General features: G+C 43.4%; 1 protein-coding gene across 1 annotated transcript in view; it reads left to right on the plus strand.

Annotated features, from left to right (window-relative positions):
• The window catches only part of CIT (citron rho-interacting serine/threonine kinase), a 203,630-nt gene that overhangs the window by 158,571 nt on the left and 23,711 nt on the right, over positions 1 to 21,348 (plus strand). The window contains exons 27-38 of the mRNA XM_017879082.1: positions 1,614 to 1,718; positions 9,044 to 9,184; positions 9,936 to 10,043; positions 11,674 to 11,836; positions 12,124 to 12,288; positions 16,494 to 16,631; positions 17,186 to 17,366; positions 17,542 to 17,633; positions 18,151 to 18,255; positions 18,501 to 18,670; positions 20,228 to 20,308; positions 20,462 to 20,597. Coding sequence (XP_017734571.1) covers positions 1,614 to 1,718; positions 9,044 to 9,184; positions 9,936 to 10,043; positions 11,674 to 11,836; positions 12,124 to 12,288; positions 16,494 to 16,631; positions 17,186 to 17,366; positions 17,542 to 17,633; positions 18,151 to 18,255; positions 18,501 to 18,670; positions 20,228 to 20,308; positions 20,462 to 20,597 — 1,585 coding nt within the window. The remainder of the gene's footprint in view (positions 1 to 1,613; positions 1,719 to 9,043; positions 9,185 to 9,935; positions 10,044 to 11,673; positions 11,837 to 12,123; positions 12,289 to 16,493; positions 16,632 to 17,185; positions 17,367 to 17,541; positions 17,634 to 18,150; positions 18,256 to 18,500; positions 18,671 to 20,227; positions 20,309 to 20,461; positions 20,598 to 21,348) is intronic.

Raw genomic sequence — 21,348 nt, forward strand, 5'->3', positions numbered from 1 at the left:
TCTACTCTCTGGTTGTCTGGCATCTTATTTCCAGAAGGGTTTATGGATTGAATGCTGTGCATCTTTGGGAAGTTCTTGGTGGCAGTGACTAATGCTCATCCCATTGCTGCAGTAATAGGCAGCTCAGCTTCTCAGTGTTCCAAGTTCAGGGTCATGATAGGGTCTGATGACGCATGCCAGTTCTCAGTATTTCACATCGGAAATACACGTGTTCCATCCATGTGCCTCTCCATATTACATTTACAGTCATAACCAATGTTTTGGAGATTTTAGCTAATAATCTTGAGAGAGATACAGAATAGGTACTTCAGTGTTACAGATCACCAAAGTGAAGATCAGAGGAATTTTATGTATGAACACACAGATGCATACATAGACACTCTTTTTCATGCACATACACACACAAAATAAAATAACAGTCTGATTTTATATTTTCTATAAGTTTGTTATTTCATGATAGAAAAATAGTTATTTGGGTCATTGTGGAAAATATAGAAACCACAGAAAAGTAAAGGAAATAATGGCTGGTCACCCATTGCTATTGTTTTATTCGTGAATTTATTTGCAGTCTCTATGCTTATGTTTATGCATATACACACATACATAGACATACGTATGTATTTTTATAAATTAGATTCTCATGTATACAGCTTTACATGTTTTTATTAAAAATCATTTAACTGCAGGTTTTTTCTGAGTTGAGTATTTTTTGAACATGTGATTCTAAAAAAAATAAATTGCATGGAAGTACCTACTTTAATCATTATACTTTTATTGGAAATTTGAGCTTCCAGTATTTTGCCATATAAATAACAGTGTGATAAACATGAATCTTTATGGACATCCATGATTATTTTCTTACCAGATACTTACATTAATAGAAACAGAATTATTAGATTTAAGGCCAGAGCTCTCTAGTCAGGAACACTCATGAGTTCCCTGAAACTGGGTTACCATTTTTTTTTTAGCATGAGGAAACTAGATTTATTAGAGATATGTGAGGCCTTTTATGTTTAATGTGAAAAATATTTTTTTCTAGTTGACTGCTCTTAAAGTATTAAGCAGCAAAGTCCTTCGTATCTTTTAAAGCTCCAGACTTTGCAATACCTTATTGTCTTGATCTTCTCCTAATTGGGATGAATTTCTCCTTCCCAAACCTTTCTTAAAAATCAAACTTAAAATCTGACAAAGCAGTCATTATTTGCGTACATGTCTAGTTATGGGCCTTTCTGACTTGATGTAAGATCCTTGAGAGCTTAGTTATCCTTTCATCCTAAAAGCTATAATGCAGGTAGTAAGCATTCAGCATATGATTATTTAATTAAATTCAGCCAAAGCATGTCAGATAAATAAATCCTTGAGCAGTCATCTCTTAGAACTTGTCACGGCTATATTTAAGAGCCATCCCTTAGAAATAATTTCCATCCTCATTTAATAACCTATGGAAGACTCACCAGTGACATGGACTTCTGTATTTAGAAAAAAGCAACCTTTACGTTCTGACCTTTAGAACTCAATATTCTTTCTTCGTGAAGGTTCGTGGAAATTCATAAAAGTTGTCAGCATGTAACATTCCTAAATGTGGCATTATGCCAATCTTTCCAAATGTCTAGCTCAATGACCTGGAGAAGAAGCATGCTATGCTTGAAATGAATGCCCGAAGCTTACAGCAGAAGCTGGAGACTGAACGAGAGCTCAAACAGAGGCTTCTGGAAGAGGTGAGTGTGAAACACCTGGGATAAGGGCCAAGTAGAATTTTTTTCTTTTAATAGGCTTTATTCTTTGGAGCAGCTTTAGGTTTGCAGCAAAATTGAGCAGAAAGCACAGAGAGTTCCCACATACTCCCTGTCCCTTCCTCCCACAACGTCCCCAACTGTCAACACCCTGTTCCAGAGTGGTCCATTTGTTACAATCAATGGGCCTGCACTGACACATCATCATCACCCCAAATGCATACTTTAAATTAGGTTTGCTCTTGGTGTTGTACGTTCTATGGGTTTTGACAAATGTATAGTGACAGTTATCCACCTTTACCATATCATACAGGATAATTTCACTGCCCTAAAATCCCTCTATGCTCTGCCTGTTCATCCTTCCCCACCCTCAACTCCTGGCAGCCACTGATCTTTTGCTGTCTCCATAGTTTTCCCTTTTCCAGAATGTTGCATATCTAGAATCACACAATATATAGCCTTTCAGATTAGCTGCTTTCACTTAGTCATTTGCATCCAGGTTTCCTCCATGTCTTTTCACGGCTGGTAGTTCTTTTCTCTCTGGAGTCTTTTTTTTTTTTTTTTTTTTTTTTTTGGTCTTGCTCTGTTGCCCGGGTTAAGGTGCAGTGGTGCAATTACTACTCACGGCAGCCTTGACTTCCTGGTTTCAGGTCATCCTCCCACTCAGCCTCCTGAGTAGCTGGGACTACAGGTATATGCCACCATGCTCGAGTAATTTTTGTATTGTTTTGTAGAGACGGGGTTTCCCCATGTTTCCCGGGCTAGCTGGTTTTGAACCCCTGAGCTCATGTGATCTACCTGTCTTGGCCTCCCAAAGTGTTAGGGTTACAGGCATGAGTCCCCGTGCCCTGCCTGGACTTTTAAACACATTTCTTAAAAAGATTTTTTTATTTCAATAGCTTTAGGGGTACAAGTGTTTTTTTGGTGACATGGATGAATTGTATGGTGGTGAAGTCTAGGCTTTTCGTGTACCTGTGACCCAAATAGTGTATATCGTACCCGATAGGTAATTTTTCATCCCTCACTCCCCTCCTTGCCTTCCCCCTTCCACAGCGTCTATTATACCACTTTGTATGCCTTTGCATACTCATAGCTTAGCTCCCACTTGTAAGTGAGAACATGCAGTAGTTAGCTTTCCATTCCAGGTGGAATTTTGAAAGTGACAATTTGTCAGATCCAAATGAGACATTTTGAAATTAGAATTTTCAAGTAAGAGTATGGGGGTCATATAATGCTTGTCTTAAGGTATTTAACACATTAAAAGAATATGTTGTGAAGGCCAGAGGGTCTCTGTCATTTTTATCCTTCTACGTGAAGCTTAATAGAGTGTCAAGCACATAGCGTATGCCGAATAGAAGTTTATTAAATACATGGGTGAGTGAATATTGAGTTAAATTGTTCTTTAGAGCTAATATCCAAAGTATATTAAGTATCATGCCGATAGGACATCCATGCAAATTAGCTTCTTGCACAGGGCAGAATTTTATCAGATTATTCTGAGTACCAAATTTCATGAAGGCTTTTGAACATTGGGTAATTTAGTTAAAAATAATGTGTGCCCTGCTTTTGAAGCATAAAAGACAAGCTCAGACTGATCTCCTAAACCCGTCCCTTACGTGATGGCTGGTACCTTTTCACAGAACTCTGAGAATTGCTGTTTAAATTGATGACTACCTCCGACACCCCAGCCAGAGCCCTGTATGTTGAATCACTGATGATTCTGCTTTGTTCTTTAGGATTGACCTGCAAGGACAAATGCACTTTATAATGAAAAACTGGACTCCAAAGAGTATTCTGTTTAACCCTTAGTGAGCTTGACAGTTTAATTAACCAGAATGCCCTGTTTTGGCTGATGAGGTTTTGTCACATGATACCCATAGCTCCTGAGGCACTTTGCTGATAGAAATAATACTGTTGTGCTATTAAGTTTGAAAAGTGTAGTGAAATTTTTGCAGGTGAGTATAAAATATTTTATTGAATGATAATTTTAAAAATACGGGTGGCTGAGGCATGAGGATTGCTTGAGGCCGAGAGTTTGAGACTAGTCTAGGCAGTATAGTGAGACCCTGCCTCTACCAAAAAAAAAAAAAAAAAAAAATTAGCCAAGTGTGGTGGTGTGTACTTCTAGTCCCAGCTACTCAGGAGGCTGAGGTGGGAGGATCACTTGAGCCCAGGTATTTGAGGCTGCAGTGAGCTCTGATGGTACCACTGCACTGTAGCCTGGGTGACAGAGTGAGAACTTGTCTCAAAATACAAATTAAAATGAAAAATATGGGTGGGAGTTTGGGAAAGTTCTAGAAATGGATGGTGGTGATGGTTACACAATAATATGAGTGTACTTAATGCCACTGAACCATACACTTAAACATGGTTAAAATGGTAAATTTTATGTTATGTGTATTTTGTCTCTGTAAACAATTTAAAAAATAAAATTAATACTAAAGACACACACACACACATTTGGTGAACACACACAGGAATTCACCCTATGGCCTTAAGAACAACACTACAATGGAAATGTTAAATGTACCTCGTGGTCAAATGGAGAATTAGGGTCTTTTATCTGGGATGAATAGACAGTGTTCCCACTTTAGGCACATCCTGGAAACAGAAAGAACGGAAATAATCAATGCTCTTGCCTGTCCTATTTTCCTTCTGAGAGGGCGAGTTGGCCCTGACAGCTCAGTACTTTGGTCCAAGGTTATGTGTTGAGTCAGTGACGACTCTAGGAATAGAGTGCCGGGATCCCGATCCAGTTCCCTCCTTCTCACTTCTAACCTACATGAGAACATTTCCAGTTTCCCAGGATGTTCCTCACAGAAAGATTTTTGAGCACAGACATCTGGCTGACATTGAGCCTGAGGCGGATTTCTGCGACAGTTGAAGCCGTTCTGGAACAAAGAACGCTCTTTATCACCCACTTTGTGATTGGGCCTCCCAGTTGGTGTGTGCTGTATAAGCATATGTGCCCAAGGTTTCCACCTAAGTGTCCTCTTCGTAGGTACGGAGACTTTTATTTTTTATTTCTCTCTCTCTTTTTTTTTTTTGAGACGGAGTCTTGCTGTGTTGCCCAGGCTGGAGTGCAGTGGCATGATCTCGGTTCCCTGCAACCTCCACCTCCGAGGGTCAAGTGATTTTCCTGCCTCAGCCTCCCGAGTAGCTGAGATTACGGGTATACACCGCCACTCCCAGCTAATTTTTTGTATTTTTAGTAGAGATGAGGTTTCACGATGTTGGCCCAGCTGGTCTTGAACTCCTGGGTTCAAATGATCCGCCCACCTCAGCCTCCCAATGTGCTAGGATTATTGCATGAGCCACCATGCCCAGCCTGTAAGGAGACTTTTAAATGGAGCCAGAATCAAAGTCTCAGAATTGAAAGAATTTTTATATTATCCAGTCTGAATTTCCAGCACTGTTCCCTTTATCCCTGCTCCTGACAAACTTTACTAATGGATCTTTCTTTCACATTTTTCCTCCTGGGCCCAAAATGACTTCAGAAGCTTTCTCAACATGACACTTTATAGCCACCAGCAGTTCATTGTAAGTAACACCAGTGATCAAAGTCCAGTTGCTAGTCCTGGTCAAATTCATCTCTCATCCAAGGTAGAAGATCCCTTCCCCAACACTCCCCGTTGAACCTTGGCCTAAATACAATGACTTTGGACATCCCAACCCATTTTCCAGCAACTCTCATTCTTAGAACATTCTTTTTTTTTTTTTTTTTTTTTTTTTTTTGAGGCGGAGTCTCGCTCTGTCACCCGGACTGGAGTGCAGTGGCCAGATCTCAGCTCACTGCAAGCTCCGCCTCCCGGGTTTACGCCATTCTCCTGCCTCAGCCTCCCGAGTAGCTGGGACTACAGGCGCCCGCCACCTCGCCCGGCTAGTTTTTGTATTTTTTAGTAGAGACGGGGTTTCACCGTGTTAGCCAGGATGGTCTCGATCTCCTGACCTCGTGATCCGCCCGTCTCGGCCTCCCAAAGTGCTGGGATTACAGGCTTGAGCCACCGCGCCCGGCCCGAACATTCTTATGTGGAACCGAAACCTTGCACTTTTACCCACTGGTTCTATTACGTTGAAACACATGAAATTAGAAAGTAGTCTGATATCTCCAACCAAAATGAGAGATTAATATTGATTAATAGATTACTTGATTAATAATTAAAATAACGAAGGTTTAATTAGCACTTACCATGTGACTGACTCTCTGAGTACTTTACGTGAATTAACTCTTACGGTCCTTGCAACGTTCCTGCGAGATAACTAGTTTTATTATCTCTATGATAGTCAACTAGCTATCCAAATAGCTCTCCCACTCCAAATTGCCTTCTCTTTTATTTTTTCAAGTTTTTTTGTATAGATGGGGGCTCCCTATGTTGGCTAGGCTGGCCTCAAACTCCTAGGCTCAAGTGATGCTCCTGCCTTGACCTCCCAAAGTGCTGGGATTACAAGAGTGAGCCACTGTGCCCGGCCACCTTCTTTTTTTTAAAGTGAAACATTTTAGATCCCCTCAAGCTTTGGATGTTCTTTTCTGGTAGATTTGTCTTTCCACAGAGAGTTTCTACAAGTCCATGTGGTCTGAATAGCACTGAATACATTGGAATCTTTCCATCTCCATACTGGGCTCTAAACCTCTGCCAATTACCTGGGCCCTTTGGGTAGTTTTGATCACATCACTGACACCATTGGTCTGTTAAATCATTACCTACCTTTCCACAAGTTTGCTTTTTCTTTTTTTTTTTTCTTTTTTTTGAGACGGAGTCTTGCTCTGTCGCCCAGGCTGGAGTGCAGTGGCCGGATCTCAGCTCACTGCAAGCTCCGCCTCCCGGGTTTACGCCATTCTCCTGCCTTAGCCTCCCGAGTAGCTGGGACTACAGGCGCCCGCCACCACGCCCAGCTAGGTTTTTTGTATTTTTTTAGTAGAGACGGGGTTTCACCATGTTAGCCAGGATGGTCTCAAGCTCCTGACCTCGTGATCCACGCGTCTCGGCCTCCCAAAGTGCTGGGATTACAGGCTTGAGCCACTGCGCCCGGCCCACAAGTTTGCTTTTTCTTAAAAACGTCTTTATGTTCTATATTTATTCCGTTGACAATTTAAAAATTACCATCCTACTGAAGTTTTTCTTGTTGGTCTTGATCCATTCTTCCAGCCCACTGGGGTTGTTTCACGCTCTTGTTCTGTCATACAGCCCCTTTCTTCTTCCTGCCAGTTTCCTGTCACCCTTGTAAAATGGTTGGACAGGTCTAAACACACAGCTAAGGCCCCCCTTTCAGTCTAACACTGGACCATGAATATACCTCTGTTTGCTTCTTTCTGGGAAGCAGGTAAATGCTTCTGAAAAACATTTTCATAGAGTACAAATGCCCCGCTTACTTTAACCAACCTATTTCTTGGAAAGCTAATGGACAGTTGATGTGTTTATTCTAGAAAAATATTTTGGGCTCGGCTGTCACCAAACAGATTCTCGTCCCCAGCACTTGTTTCTCTGGTTTCTGCCTAGTAATTAATGTTGTCCTAAAATAGTGGGAAGAAACTAAAGAGGGTAATTTGCAGAAGAAATCACTCATGCTGCGGAGGAGGGTATCTTAGCTGTTTCTTTCCTTTCTTCCTGTATTTTAGGGGGCTCTGTGGTTTGATTGAGAAATTCCAGGTTACACACATCGGCCAAATGGTTTTGTTTTTTTTTTTAATTTTGTTTTTATTTTTTTAGAGACAGGGTCTTGCTCTGTCATCCAGGCTGGAATGCAGTGGCATAATCATAGCTCATTGCCACTTTGAACTCATGGGCTCAAGCAGTCCTCCCACTTCAGCCTCCCAGAGTCCTGGGATTTCAGGCGTGAGCCACTGTGCCCGGCCCCAGGTGATCTTTAGTTGGTAGCTCTTGGTTTGTGGCAGTGTTGTTAGAGAAAGGCAGATGGGAGGATGAGAGGGAGCACCTTAACTGAATGGAGGGAAGAAAGAAGGACAAAGGAGATGGAGAGGACAAACATTCAGTAAGCACCTGCTGTACACTGGGCACTGTGTTCAATATGTCATCCAGTGAGGCAAGCTAGTATACCCACTGTCAGATGAAGAAACTGAGGCTCCGAGAGGTGATAAATACAGACTTTAACAGGTATCAGTGATATGGGAAGTGTGAAAGTCAGGATTTAAACCAGGGTCTGTAAGAATCCACCATCCAGGTCTTTCTACTGCAGCACAATGCCTTAGGGAATCAGCTGCCTGTTAAGAGGAAGGGCAGGTGAGGAATGTAAATGGAAAGAAAACAGAGGTTTTTCCTCTCCAGAGGAAATTCTGAGGGCCAGGAAATTCTGAGATTATCATTGGCTCTGGGCCTGCTGGGATGGAGGAGTTTGGGGGCTGCCATAGGCCTTTGGGAATCTCCAGTGGTGATGTTTAGTGCTTTGAGTAGCTCTCTGTCCCTAAGTCTGCAGAGGACCCAGGCTACCAGGGAAAAGATTGTTTGGGCCCCAGTAAGTGTTGTTAAGCTATAATCCAGGGTTCGAATAAAATCAAGCACCGTCTCATCAGGATGCCGGCTCTCTCCTGCTTTTTTAGAAACGGATGCGTTTTAGGAAAAAGAACCACAAAACCAACATCTTTATAGCCTGTCCTGTTTTCTGTTAACTTCCATTATAAAAATTGGAGCGAGATTTACAGCACAAAACTATTTTCAGTATACTCAATTGAATTTCTTTTCTGGGTTTTACCAACACTCTGTACTTCTGGGATCTTCTTCTTCTTTTCCCCTGACGTTGTAGAAATATCTCCCGTGATTGTGGCTATTCATGTACTTGTTGGGGTCTCTCACCCTGATGGGGCACTTATTAAGTAAGGGATGATGTGATTTCTCTTTGTGTATATCACACTGCATGCATGGAGTAATTTCTCATAGCAATGATTAAGATCTTGAAAACAAAAAATAAAGACACATTGGACCTTAGTTGTCATGGCACTGAGTCGAACTGCTTTAGATGTCAACTCGGATGGCTTATGCCATCCAAAATATCCTCACCTTAATGTATCAAAATATCCTCAATTGGAACTCTGGGAAGGCCAACCCTGCAGCCTGGACTTCCTGTGACGGTAGGGATCTTGGGACTTGTTGGCCGGCAGAGGTTTCTGTGCAAATTCATTTTAACTGTGCTTGCATCCTTTTGGAATAGATGACAATTGGTAATTCTGAATTGAGATGATTTCGAAAGCTGTACTTCTGGTGCCATGCCTGAAATTAGTTTGAAATAGGAACAGCGGGGGAACAAATTGTATTGTGTGCAGTATCAAGCATTTCCCTGGCCCTTCTCCCCACTAGCAAGCCAAATTACAGCAGCAGATGGACCTGCAGAAAAATCACATTTTCCGTCTGACTCAAGGACTGCAAGAAGCTCTAGATCGGGCTGATCTGCTGAAGACAGAAAGAAGTGACCTGGAGTATCAGCTGGAAAACATTCAGGTGAGGACTGGCAGAGGGAATCTGCTTAAAAATGGTCTGCACGGCTGGGCTCAGTGGCTCATGCCTGTAATCCCAGCACTTTGGGAGGCTGAGGTGGGCAGATCACCTGAGGTCAGGAGTTCAAGACCAGCCTTGCCAACATGGTGAAACCCCATCTCTACTAAAAATACAAAAATTAGCTGGGCGTGGTGGCGGGTGCTTGTAGTCCCAGCTACTCGGGAGACTGAGGAAGGAGAATGGCTTGAACCCAGGAGGTGGAGGTTCCAGTGGGCTGAGATCACGCCACTGCACTCCAGCCTGGGCAACAGAGCAAGGCTGTCTCAAGAAAACAAACAAACAAACAAACAGATAAGTAAATAAATAAATAAAATGGTCTGCAGAGGCAAAGCATGATGGTAGAGTCATCTGGTAAAATGGTCGGTATCTTTGTGCTGCATATTGTGTGTATTTTCCCCAAGATTTTATTTTCAAAGATTTCAAACATTCAGAGAAGTTGGAAGATTTCTATAGTGACCATGACCTACAATGAACCTGTTGCTATTTTTACTTTTTCACAATATTTATCTATAAATACATCTTTTTTCTCCTTTGCAGTAAAATTCGGACTAAATAAATACCGACTCAGTACTGTTCGTGTTGAATTTTCATATGTTAGCATCCTAACAGCTTCACTGTTTAGTTTCTTAAAGTACCAACTTTAAAAGTAGACTTCTGTCTAGGTTTGAGGTTAGTGTGTTTTCTTGAATTTTAGGTTCTCTATTCTCATGAAAAGGTGAAAATGGAAGGCACTATTTCTCAACAAACCAAACTCATCGATTTTCTGCAAGCCAAAATGGACCAACCTGCTAAAAAGAAAAAGGTGAGTCTAAGTGTTTGAAAAGTGGGAATTGTCAGTTTCACTCATCATTCATGGCTCAGTGCACACCACTGCGATATATCATCATAGAAACATAGGAGAAAACAAAGTACACTTCTTTTTTATTTTGGTTTTATTTTGGGTTGAAAAATAGATTTTGAGATAATTATAATAGGTCTGATCGAAAGATATCATTGATCAAGTGTAACAAACTACTTTTTGTTTATGGTCATTCAAATCGTAGTATCTTTCTCTGTTAAAGAAGTCATCCCTCTCCAGCCCACACACACAGCAGCTGGAGCAGAGGGGGTGTATGCAGAGAGAAAGATTTATACCTAAGTCATGCATACATGACTCCAGAGGGGGTTAGCAAGTCACGAGTATGGGGCTTCAGCAGCTCAGGTCTATCATACCACACTCCAGAAAGGACTTTAACAGTGATCTAGTCCAGTCCTTTTGACTGGCTCAGAAGGAGACTAGAACTCAGGGAGTTGGAGTGACCTGCCTGAAATGTCTGACTGGACACTTCTCCCCTCTGCCAAATACTGAACATCCCTTTTAGATCGTAAGAGACGAATTACAAACCAGGGGCAGGGTTATACATAGTGCACATGAGAAGACTGTTTTTCATAAGCCCAATCTATACATGCTTTTCCCACTAAAGCCTTCATACTAGGTTTGGCCAGGTGTTCTCAGTTCCAAGAAAAGTTTCAAAGGAGCTTGCAGTTTCCTTCCAAATGCAGAAGCCTACCATAGTGGCAGTGGCAGTGGTTTTACAGGAGAGGCCTTGATGACTTAGAATACCTAGGAGGAAGGAGTGGAGGGCTGAAGATGACAGTTATCTCAGTATTTCCGATGCTGTCTTCGCTGTAAGGGGATGAGCACAACATTCAAAGGCCGCCTCCCACTAGACGTTGGCTGCATGGGAAGGATTTTCTTGCATGCTGCGTGACTGTATATGGTTGTTATGCTTATGATATTTAATCTTTTTTTATTTTAGCAGTGAACTGTTATCTGGTTATGTCACTTGATTTAGTTAGGGTGTTTCCATTTGTTATTTTTTTTTTAGTTAACTTTTTTTTAAGTTGCATTATTTTTTCCTTTTTTTCCATGTATAGTAAATATTTTCATTTGCCTTTTTTTTTTTTTTTTGAGTAAGCCCCTTGTTTTGACCTCATTTTAGCATTCCTTTTAAAATTTTGCTTCCTTTTACAAAACACTCATCTCTGTGTCTTGTAATTGAGCATCATGAGACATATTTCAAGGCAAGAGTGACCTCTGAACCATCTCTCCTGACTCCATACTCCATACTCTCCTGATTCCATTTTTTGAATGGGAAAGACTCAGGACATGACTCTCCTGTCTTGGCAATGCTAAAGGAAGAGGTGGTGGCCATTCAAGCATCTTTAATCCTCTTGGTGAAAACTTCCGCACCCCTATTTTTTTCAGCCGACTGGAACGGGCTGTGGCTCAGCCTACCCTTCCCCCAATTCACATGCCATTTTTACTAAATACACTTACAGTGAGTATGCTCCTGGCTTTTGTGGTTTGCTCTTCCCGAGTCAGATTTCCTTTAGCTAGTTTCAAGTGCCAGTTTCCAGGAGTTAGGAAATATCTCTGTTTCCATTGCTAGGGTTTATTTAGTCGACGGAAAGAGGACCCTGCTTTGCCCACACAGGTTCCTCTGCAGTACAATGAGCTGAAGCTGGCCCTGGAAAAGGAGAAAGCTCGCTGTGCAGAGCTAGAGGAAGCCCTTCAGAAGACCCGCATCGAGCTCCGGTCCGCCCGGGAGGAAGGTAGGGGCACACTCTCTCCAAAGTGCTCAAGGCTGTGGAAAAGGCAGAGGATTGATCTCAGTGAGATCAGCCAAGACTAACTAGTTCAGTGTCTGTTTATGGCCCATATGCTTTCAGACCAGACATCCCATGTCTGAAAAACGTATAGCCCCAGTGCGTTGCCAAGTTGATGTGACGCATATTCTTTTGGTCTCGGGTCCTTGAAAGACAGCCCAGGGACAGTCCGCTTGGTTTGGTTCTCTAGGCTACGCAGCTAACCAAAAGGCATTGTCCTGGTCTCTCTGCAGCTGCCCACCGCAAAGCGACGGACCACCCACACCCATCCACGCCAGCCACCGCGAGGCAGCAGATCGCCATGTCCGCCATCGTGCGGTCACCAGAGCACCAGCCCAGTGCCATGAGCCTGCTGGCCCCGCCATCCAGCCGCAGAAAGGAGTCTTCAACTCCAGAGGGTACGTTCTCAAGGGGCCGTTGTTGTATGGAAATTTCTTTTTAGTTGACTAAGACATGCAGGCATATGGTAAAAATTACAAGTAATACTAGGGGATAAAGATTAAAAAGTCAGTCTTGGCTGGGCGCGGTGGCTCACGTCTGTAATCCCAGCACTTTGGGAGGCCGAGGTGAGCGGATCACCTGAGGTCGGGAGTTCAAGACCAGCCTGACCAACATGGAGAAACCCCATCTCTACTAAAAATGCAAAATTAGCCGGGCGTGGTGGCACGTGCCTGTAATCCCAGTTACCTGGGAGTCTGAGGCAGGAGAACTGTTTGAACCTGGGAGGCAGAGGTTGCAGTGAGCCGAGATCAAGCCATTGCACTCCAGCCTGGGCAGCAAGAGTGAAACTCCATCTCAGAAACAAAAACAAGAAAAAATAAGCACATCTCTCAGGACTTTTTTCTTTTATAAGTATCATAGCCCACTACAGTATACACTGCAAGACACCTTCATTTCATTAAAGTGCTATCTTAGAGGTTTCATATTAGTACATAAGGACCAACCCCATTCTTTCAGAGAACCACACAGTATTCTGTAGTGTGAGCACGCAATTCACCTGTTAAACCAGGCTCCTGTTAATGGCCATTTAGGTTGTTTCCAATCCCCTGTTACTGTAAACACCTTGCAGAGGACATCCTGTGCCTCTGTGGGTGTTGTGCTTGGAGAAATTCCTGGGAAATGAATCATTGGGTTAAAGGTCATGTACATTTTGAGTATTGGTAGTTTGTGCCAATGTATATTTCTACCAGTGTGAGGAGTTCTCTTTCTGGTCTCAAACGTACTCTGTTTACCTAGAGATTAAAAGGACTTAAGAAAAGGCCAAGGAAGCTGGTTTGGAATGTCTTAGGAACACTAGGGTAGAGCTGTGGTTTAGCATCATGGCATTGCAATCAAGCCTGTTTTGGTTGTAAACCAGATGGCGTTTTCTTGTTGCTGTTGTTTTTCTTTAGCCAGAAGTTATTTTCTTCCTCCTGTGTATATATAACTCCTTGAATCACAGAGCTTTTTTTTTTTTCTTGAGACAGAGTCTCGCTCTGTCGCCCAGGCTTGGAGAGCAGTGGCATGATCTCAGCACACTGCAACCTCTGCCTCCCAGGCTCAAGCGATTCTCATGCCTCAGCCTCCTGAGTAGCCGGGATTATAGGCATGAGCCACCATGCCCGGCTAATGTTTTTATGTTTTTAGTAGAGATAGGATTTTACCATGTCGGCCAGGCTGGTCTTGAACTCCTGACCTCAAGCGATCCAACTGCCTTGGGCTCCCAAAGTGCTGGGATTACAGGTTTGAGCCACTGCGCCCAGCCAAAGAGCTTTAATCTTAAAGTCATTAAAATGGTGGTGACAAGATAGAGGAAAGCATTGCTTCTGGCTATGGTGTCCACTGAAACTTCCCTGAATAGTGATAATACTACAGTATATTGCTCCTTCACGTATATTGCACGAAACAGTTTCAAAGTGCATTCCTGTTATTTATTCCTTGCACGTTTCCAAGAAAGGAAGGGGGGTGATGTTGTAAGGAGAGCCTACCATCGTATAGTCAGTCAGTCTCCTACCAGTAACATGTTCTTAAACAAAGCCTGATTCCTAATCACTGGATAATAGAGATTTTAAGTTGAGCCTTATAAATCTAGAAGCATCTGTTAATGTTAAAATAGTTTCACAATCTGTAACTAACCTGTTCTAATGGTTCTACCAGAGTTGGATTCAGAAATTTGGATACTGACATTTTCTTTCCATAGTAGTCCCCTATTATCCAGGGCTTCCCTTCCTGTGGTTTCAGTTATGTGGTTATCTGTGCTCTAAAAATATTAAATGAAAAATTCCAGAAAAAAACAATTATTAGGTTTTAAATTGAGTGCCGTTCCGAGTTGCATGAGGAAATTGCACACAGTCCTGCTCCATCCTGCCTGGGATGCAAATCATCCCTTTGTCCCGCATATCCACACTATATTTGCTCCCTGTCCATTAGTCACTTAGTAGCTGTCTTGGTTATCAGATTGAAAAAACAGTATATACAGGGTTCAGTACCATCCGTGGTTTCCGGCATCCATTGGGGGTCTTGGAATGTATCCCCTGAGCATAAGTGGGGATTACTACATTGAAAGTTGCTTCTAATTAGTTAGGTCACTGTTGAGAGGGTGCCTATTACATGGAGAAAAAAAATCAATCTTGTTAAATTTTTTTCCTCTTTGTGGAGAACAGGGTCTTGCTATGTTGCCCAGGCTGGTCTTGAACTCCTGGGCTCAAGCAGTCCTCCCGCCTCTGCCTTCCTAAGTCCTGGGATTACAGGCATGAGCCACTGCACCCAGCTAATCTTCTTAATTTTAACAGTCTGGAATACAAATGTAAGAATCTGTTCTTATATTTACATTTCATCCATAAATTCTTATATTCATAAAAGTTGTATTTTGAACAAAAGGGATTTACTCATGGAAAAACTTGACATAAAAGAATTCTTCAGTTGTTTAATATATTTGATAATTAGAAATTCTATAATTCATAATAGTGATTTTTTAAACTGGATTCTGAAAAGCTCTAGATATATGATTTCATCTGGAAAACAAAGCTTTCACAACTAAAATATTTACAAACAATTGATTTAAAAGCTAATGTTTCTTTATGCCCACAGACATCTATGCCATTATATAGTCAGTCAATCTCCTACCAGTAACATGTTCTTAAACAAAGCCTGATTCCTAATAACCGGATAATGGAGATTTTAAGTTGAGTCTTATAAATCTAGATGCATCTGTTAGTGTTAATAGTTTCAAAATCTGTAACTAACCTGTTCTAATGGTTTTAACAGTTTTATTGAGATGTAATTTGCATACCATATAGTTCACTCATTAAAAATGTACAATTCAGTCTTTTTCAGTAAGTTTATAGGGTCGTGTAACCCTCATCACATTCCAACTTTTGAACAATTTTGGCACCCCCACCCAAAAAATACTCCATACACATTATCGGTCCCCCCATTCTCCTTCCACTAATGTTCCTCTTGGCAACCACCAATCTACTTTCTGTCTCTGTCGATCTGCTCTCTTAGACATTTCATATAGATGAATCATACTGCATATGACCTTTTGTGTCTGGCTTCTTTCATGGAATGTAATGTTTTCAAGGTTCACCCATGTTGTAGCATGTATCAGAACTTCATTCCTTTCATGACTGAATAATATTCCATTGTGTAGATGGCACATTTGATTATCCATTAATCTATTTTCATTAGTCCATTTTCACACTGCTGATAAAGACATACGCGAGACTGTGTAATTTACACAGAAAAAGAGGTGTAATAGACTCACAGTTCCATGTGGCTGGGGAGGCCTCACAATCATGGTGGAAGGCAAAAGGCACGTCTCATATGGCAGTGGCAAAAGAGAATAAGAACCAAGTGAGAGGAGTTTCCCCTTATAAAACCATCAGATCTCATGAGACTTATTCGTTACCACAAGAACGGTATGGGGGAAACTGCCTGCATGATTCTGTTATCTCCCACCAGGTCCCTCCCAACACATGGGAATTATGGCAGCTGCAATTCAAGATGAGATTTGGGTGGGGACACAGCCAAACCACATCACCCTTGATGGACATTTGGGTTGTTTCCACTTTTTAGCTGTCATAAATTATGCTGCTGTGAACAACTTATGTACAGATTTTTGTGGGTACATATGTTTTCAGTCCCCTTGGGTATATAGCTAGGAGTGGAACTGCTGGTTCCTGGGGTAACTATGTTTAACCTTTTACGGAACTACCAGACTGACTTCCACCAGGAATGTGCGAGGGTTCCAGTTTCTCCACATCCTCATCAACACTTGCCTTCCTTTTTTTAGACTGTAGACATCCTAGTGGTTGTGACGTGGTGTCTGCTTGGGGTTTTGATTTGCATCTCTCTAATGACTAATAATGTTGAGCATCTTTTCATGTGCTTGTTGGCCATTTATCCTCTTTGGGGAGGTGTCTATTTAAATTCTTGGCCCATTTAAAAATTGGGTTGTCTTTTTATTATTGAGTTGTAAGAGTTCTTTATATATTCTAGATATGAGTCCCTTATCAGAGATTTGATTTGCAAGTATTTTTTCCCTTTCTGTGGGTTGTCTTTTCACTTTCCTGATGGGATCGTTTGCAGTACTCTAATGATTTTTTAAAACATTTTCCTCCAGAATTTAGTCGGCGTCTTAAGGAACGCATGCACCACAATATTCCTCACCGATTCAACGTAGGACTGAACATGCGAGCCACAAAGTGTGCTGTGTGTCTGGATACCGTGCACTTTGGACGCCAAGCATCCAAATGTCTCGGTAAGATCAGCAGTTGTGCATCTGTGCTGGGCACCTGTGTGTCTCCAGCTAAAAAAAGTCTATCAGGTGGAGGTGATTTTTTTCTAACTCATCATGTAGTGCATTCATTTTTGAGCTTCTTATTTCAGTGGGAGGATGCTATTTCCCCCTTTTGAAGCTGCGAGTTTATATATGTCTGCAGCTCATGACTCCAACCTGCTGCTCAAAGTGCCTTAGGCACTTAGGCTGCTAATTTCCAGCCCCTTTTTGTCAGGCTGGTCTCTCCCTACCTTTCCGCTGGCTCCAACTGAAACATGCAAGTATGTTCTTTGCACACCTGTTTGTGGGCAGCCTGGATTGAAGCCTGGAAAACTGGATCAAGAGCACTTGGCACTTTTGTTTCCCCTTTCTGCAGGGGCCTGGCACCAGGGGAAGCTCAGGAGACTACCTGCAAGTCAGGGCCAGATTCTCTGGGCCTAGCTGGGGTGGAGAAGCCCAGGGGTTGGCTGGCAGAGGGAGGGAAGGGTCCGGGGTCAGCTGAGCCTGCCCTCATGTTGCTCACTGTTCTTCCCTAGAATGTCAGGTGATGTGTCACCCCAAGTGCTCCACGTGCTTGCCAGCCACCTGCGGCCTGCCTGCCGAATACGCCACACACTTCACTGAGGCCTTCTGCCGTGACAAAATGAACTCCCCGGGCCTCCAGACCAAGGAGCCCAGCAGCAGCTTGCACCTGGAAGGGTGGATGAAGGTGCCCAGGTACCGTGGCAGGGTGGCTTGGGCTGGAGCAGGTGCTGGCCACAAGCCACTCCTGTCCCTGATGTTTTCTAGGGAAGTGGCTTTTCTAGGAATTTTGCCACCCCCTCATCCCATCCTCCAGCCTGATGATTCTTCTGAGTTCAGACATTTTTCTTTTCCATCTTGCTTTCCCCAGGAATAACAAACGAGGACAGCAAGGCTGGGACAGGAAGTACATTGTCCTGGAGGGATCAAAAGTCCTCATTTATGACAATGAAGCCAGAGAAGGTAAATTAATAATTCAGGGGGAAGGTCATTGCACGTGGCTAACCCAGGTCTCCCCAGTGCTGGCGCGAAGGCTTTGGTTTTTGGACTGCCTTGCAAGCCTTCTACGCTTTTCCATTTTTGAAACTTACAAACTAAATGACTTCTCTAAAGGTTATTGGTGCGATACTCACATCTATAGGTCTCCCCCCTGAAGAACCCGCAGGGCGCTGCCCTGAAGATTCCACCTGCTAATACACCTTCCGAGAACTTCTGCCTCAGTCAACTAACCCATAAATCCGCATCGTCATCAGAAATTTGACTGTGCTACTCATCTGACACACTTTATTTTTTTTTATCTTCCCTCTCTGCCTTCTCTGCACACCTCTGTCCCTTCCTTGTTCTCGTGCGCCTCTCTTTACACACGTACCCTGTCTCTTTCTCCCTTGCTGTCTCTCTTGCTTTCTCTTCTCCTCTCTTCTCCCCTTGTTCTTGTTCCTGTTCTTTTGTTTTTCTTTCTGCCCTTCCTCTTTGCACCAAGCTGGACAGAGGCCGGTGGAAGAATTTGAGCTGTGCCTTCCCGACGGGGATGTATCTATTCATGGTGCCGTTGGTGCTTCCGAACTCGCAAATACAGCCAAAGCAGGTGAGGAGGAGCCGGAGGAGCCCCGCCCTGGAGGTGGGCCGGGCTTGGCCAATCAGCAGGGACAGAAGGGGTGGTACAGGGAAGATTGGCTCTGCAAAGGAGGCCCATCTTCCTCCGCTCCCCGCCTTGGTGGTAACTGGGATTTGCGTGGTTTGGTGGGAACTTTGATCTCTCAGAGCCGTCCCTCCCAGTGGGAATGGGGGGAAATCCACACCCAATCCTGTGCTCTCTGTGAAATCTCCTAGATGTCCCATACATACTGAAGATGGAATCTCACCCGCACACCACCTGCTGGCCCGGGAGAACCCTCTACTTGCTAGCTCCCAGCTTCCCTGACAAACAGCGCTGGGTCACCGCCTTAGAATCAGTTGTCGCAGGTGGGAGAGTTTCTAGGGAAAAAGCAGAAGCCGATGCTGTGAGTATGAAAACGGGCCCTGGAGGTTGTCTTTGTAAAGGGGGCTGACTTGGTAACTGGTGTTAACAACGAGAATCCCATTGGCCATCTTGATTCTCCTCGGGCTCCCTCTCTGAGGGCTGATGGCTCTAGACTGTGTCATGGCCAGGAGTCTGGTGGTGAAGAAGGCACAAGTGCCAAGGTAGCTTGTGTGGCATCATGAGCCATTTAGAATGTGGGAATCAGGGATGCGGTGGCTCATGCCTGTGGTCCCAGTGATCCAGGAGGCCAAGGTGGGAGGATCACCTGAGTCCAGGAGTTTGAAACCAGGCTGGGCAAGATAGCAAGATCCCATCTCTTATAAAAAGAAAGAAAGAAAACCAGGTGTGGTGACATGCACCTGTAGTTCCAGCTAGTAGGGAGGCTGAGGCCAGAGGATCGCCCAGGAGTTTGAGGCTGCAATGAGCTATGATTGTGCCACTGTACTCCAGCCTGGGCAACAGAGTGAGACATGGACTGTGAAAACAAAACAAAGGAAAAAGAATGGGGGAATTGGCATTGGTAGCTGCTCTGGTGGCATTGTAGACCTTGGTTGTGGCGATGCAACAGCAAGTGTACTTATAAGGAAATCCTCTCACCTGTTTACTCAAATGAGTTTGTCTGGTTTGAAGACTTGAGTTTAGAAACACTTTGGCCACGAAGCAGCACAATAGGCTGCTGGCAGCTGCGTCCCCTCCAGAAAGGCTTTTCATAAGCATCTCAGTTGTTTTTGCAGTATTTGCTCTTCCGTAGGCAGGTTTGGAGTCCTACTTATCCTTAAACTGTTAGAAACGTAGGTGTGCTGTGATTGGCATCACCCCACCTAGAATGTTCCAGGATACAAACAGTGCTCACTGCTCATTGGCGTTTGCTCCAGTGAAGACCAAACAGCTCTTTTCAGACTCTTCACTCCTAATAAACACTTTATGTGTTAGCAGTTGGAGGATTCTTAACCACGAGCCTCCTGAAAGGAACTTTACTCAGTGGTTAGACCTGTTTGGATGACTTGTTTGTCGTTACACACGTGAGCCTTTTACTGAAATCCTTGTTAATATGTGTACAATAGGCCCGAGACTGTGTTTCTTACGAGCTTCTGCCTGCCTGGGTTCAGGTAAAGAGATGCAGAGGCGTGCTGGCTCGCTGCTAACACTGCGCCTTTGCACTTCTGCTGCAGCCTTATGGGGGAAGGAGTCTTTCATGTGTCTTATTAACCCTGCACAGGTGAAATCTCCTTAGCTTCAGCTTATTTCTTATCACAGAAGAGCTTTCCATGTCTACTACACTCCCTTATTTCTGCATCCCAGCCAAGTTATAACTCAGATGCTAATTAACAACTGCCCCAGAGATAACAATAGCACTCGCATTTTGCATTTGGAGCTCAGATCAAAATACGGGGTGAGCTAAGAGCATATGTGTGTTTCTGAGCATTTCCAGGAATGACTGGGCCTTAACCTTCTCTTGGTCTCTCTGGATGGCTTGGTCATAAACAGATCAGCCTCACGACATCTTCTTTTTTTCTTTTCTTTCACCTATGAAAAGAAATTGCTTGGAAACTCCCTGCTGAAACTGGAAGGTGATGACCGTCTAGACATGAACTGCACACTGCCCTTCAGTGACCAGGTAATGCTTGTGTGGGCATGGCCAGCTGGTGTCTGGTTACAGTCACACCCCATCAAGAAAGAAAAGGCTATGGAGGCCTTGTTGCTCTTACTAGAGATTGTTCTGGTGACATGACCGTGCTTATGTTCTGCCTTCGGACTTCTGCCCTTGCAGGTGGTGTTGGTGGGCACTGAGGAAGGGCTCTACGCCCTGAATGTCTTGAAAAACTCCCTAACGCATGTCCCAGGAATTGGAGCAGTCTTCCAAATTTATATTATCAAGGATCTGGAGAAGCTACTCATGATAGCAGGTGTGAGGCCAAGGACAATGGTGCTTTTTCTTTACTTTCAAGGAAGCCAATGTGTTGAAGCCACGTTTCATGCTCGTAAAACACAAAATAGTAGACGCGAGCCGTCGTAGCTCTTATCTCTGTGTCCCCATAGATGCCCAAGCCTCAGTTAATGGACCCCCTCTGTCCAGATTTAATTCCCTTCCAGTATCCAGTTTAGCACAGTCTGACATTCCCAAAGAACATCCCACTGTTAGGCCAAGTGAAGAGTTCTAAGCCTCAAAGACTCACTAAAGCCAAACCCTTTGTCCTGATTGCAAGAACACCACTGTGGGTCGTGACCTTCTGAGAGCTTGCTCGCTCTGTTACTCTGTGATCTCTTTCGAGTCATCATTTGCTAATATTTTGTCATAATTTTTTCCCTCTCTTCTTAACATACACACACATACTTTCCTGAACCATTTGAGAGTTAGTTGCGGGTATGACGCCAAGTTCTTCAGTATATCAACCTAAGGATTGAAGGCATTCTGTCACATAATCAGGGCACAATTTATTTCTCTCTGTCTGTGTTACTGACATTATTTTTAGAGGGGGAAAACAATAATATATCGATGCAGTGTTTAAAATATCAACAGTTAGGTCTTGTTTCAGGCATGGCTGGATCCAGGGACTGACATACTGTGGTCAAGAACTGGCCTTTCTTAATCTCAGCTCTTTTTCCTCCCTCTCTTCCTTATTTTATTCTTTAGAGAAGTTTTAGATTCACAGCAGG

This window comes from Rhinopithecus bieti, unplaced genomic scaffold (genome assembly GCF_001698545.2).
Source record: "Rhinopithecus bieti isolate Rb0 unplaced genomic scaffold, ASM169854v2 scaffold_11938, whole genome shotgun sequence".
Classification (NCBI taxonomy): Eukaryota; Metazoa; Chordata; class Mammalia; order Primates; family Cercopithecidae; genus Rhinopithecus; species Rhinopithecus bieti.